General features: G+C 50.2%; 1 protein-coding gene across 1 annotated transcript; it reads right to left on the reverse strand.

The window, feature by feature from the left end:
• Positions 1–249: 249 nt before the first annotated feature.
• On the reverse strand, positions 250–1,212 carry LOC108779585 (uncharacterized). Its single transcript, XM_018547062.1, has one exon. The coding sequence runs from the start codon at positions 1,210–1,212 to the stop codon at positions 250–252; it is 963 nt and encodes a 320-aa protein (XP_018402564.1).
• Between the last annotated feature and the right edge of the window lie 369 nt (positions 1,213–1,581).

Raw genomic sequence — 1,581 nt, forward strand, 5'->3', positions numbered from 1 at the left:
TTGCTTGACCAATCTCGACATGGCCGGGCATACTTTACGCGCCAACCAGTAGAATACTGAACACGCCGCCCCCGTTGAAAGGAGCTACTTTCGAAATTAGCACGAGTAATGCCGTAAGCCTATTGAGGTAAACGTGTCTCCTCGTACAATGAAAATCGTTAATGACATGGTATGCTAAAACCAATATGAGTAAAAATTATGATTATGCAAGTTATCTTAACCCTAACTTATGTCTAATACATATAAACGCTATTTGTCCATCGGCAAGATGGCTATTTTCGTTAACGGTCTGGTATATTGTCCTTTCGCCGTACGGACAGTGGCCGCTCGCGCGATTCCATCAGGACCCAGGTGAATCTCCTCCACTCGGCCTAACAACCAATGAAGTGGTGCCAGACCTTGTTGCTTCAGTAAGACCATCTGATTAGGCCTTAATTGCTCGCCCTTGTTGACTCTCCACTTGTTCCGCTCCTGCAAAGTGTGCAGGTATTCCTTGCTCCATCTGCTCCAAAAGTGCTGTCTCGCCTGCTCGACTCGCTGCCAACGCAATAATCTGTTTTCATTTACATCGGTTAAGTCATGATAGGGGAAACTATTCAGAGGGGTGCCGATCAAAAAATGGCCTGGAGTCAACGAACTTAGATCATTTGGATCCTCACTTAGCGGAGTGAGAGGACGTGAGTTTAATATGGCCTCTATTTCACAAAAAATTGTTTGCAGCTCCTCGAATGTCAAGGATGCTTTCCCGGTTATCCGACTAAGATGCCGCTTAGCGGACTTGACGGCGGCCTCCCATAGGCCTCCAAAATGAGGCGCGTTGGGTGGAATGAATTTCCATTCGATCTCTTGATCGCGCAAAGCCTGTGCTAGTTCGGCTTGCGTTTGGTCGGTGCGCAAAAACTTACAGAGTTCGTCGAGCTGCCCTTGGGCACCTACAAATGTTTTTCCATTGTCGGAATATATACAGGCTGGTTTCCCTCTGCGGGATATGAAACGCTTGAACGCCGCTAGAAATGATTCGGTGGTAAGGTCGCTGACAAGTTCTAAATGAACGCATTTCGTAGAAAAGCACACAAATAGTGCCAAATATGCCTTGTGCGTGCGAGCATTTCGCCTTCTGGATTCACGCACCATGAACGGACCCGCATAATCTATGCCAGAATGCGCGAATGGTCTCGACGCATTTACCCGTCCCGCCGGCAAGGATGCCATGATGGCCTCCGATTGAGTTGGGTGGCTTTTGAAGCACACCACGCAATGGCGAATTAGATTTCGCGCGGCCGACCTTAAAGATATCGGCCAATAACGTTGTCTTACTGCCGCGATCGTGGCCTGTACGCCCGCGTGAGCGTTGCGCTCGTGCTCCTGCCGTATTACGCGCTGAGTCAAGACATGACCACGCGGCAACAAAATGGGATGACGTGTGTCAAAATCGAGCCCTGAGTGGGCCAGCCTCCCCCCCACGCGTATCAGCCCATCCTTGGAGAGGAATGGGGAAAGAGCCAACACGCAACTCGATGTGCGAAGGACTTGGCCCTCGCTAAGAGCCTTGTATTCGGCGGGGAACGCCTGGCGCTGCAC

Source organism: Cyphomyrmex costatus, unplaced genomic scaffold, assembly GCF_001594065.2.
Source record: "Cyphomyrmex costatus isolate MS0001 unplaced genomic scaffold, Ccosl1.0 C2302451, whole genome shotgun sequence".
In the NCBI taxonomy this organism is placed as follows: Eukaryota; Metazoa; Arthropoda; class Insecta; order Hymenoptera; family Formicidae; genus Cyphomyrmex; species Cyphomyrmex costatus.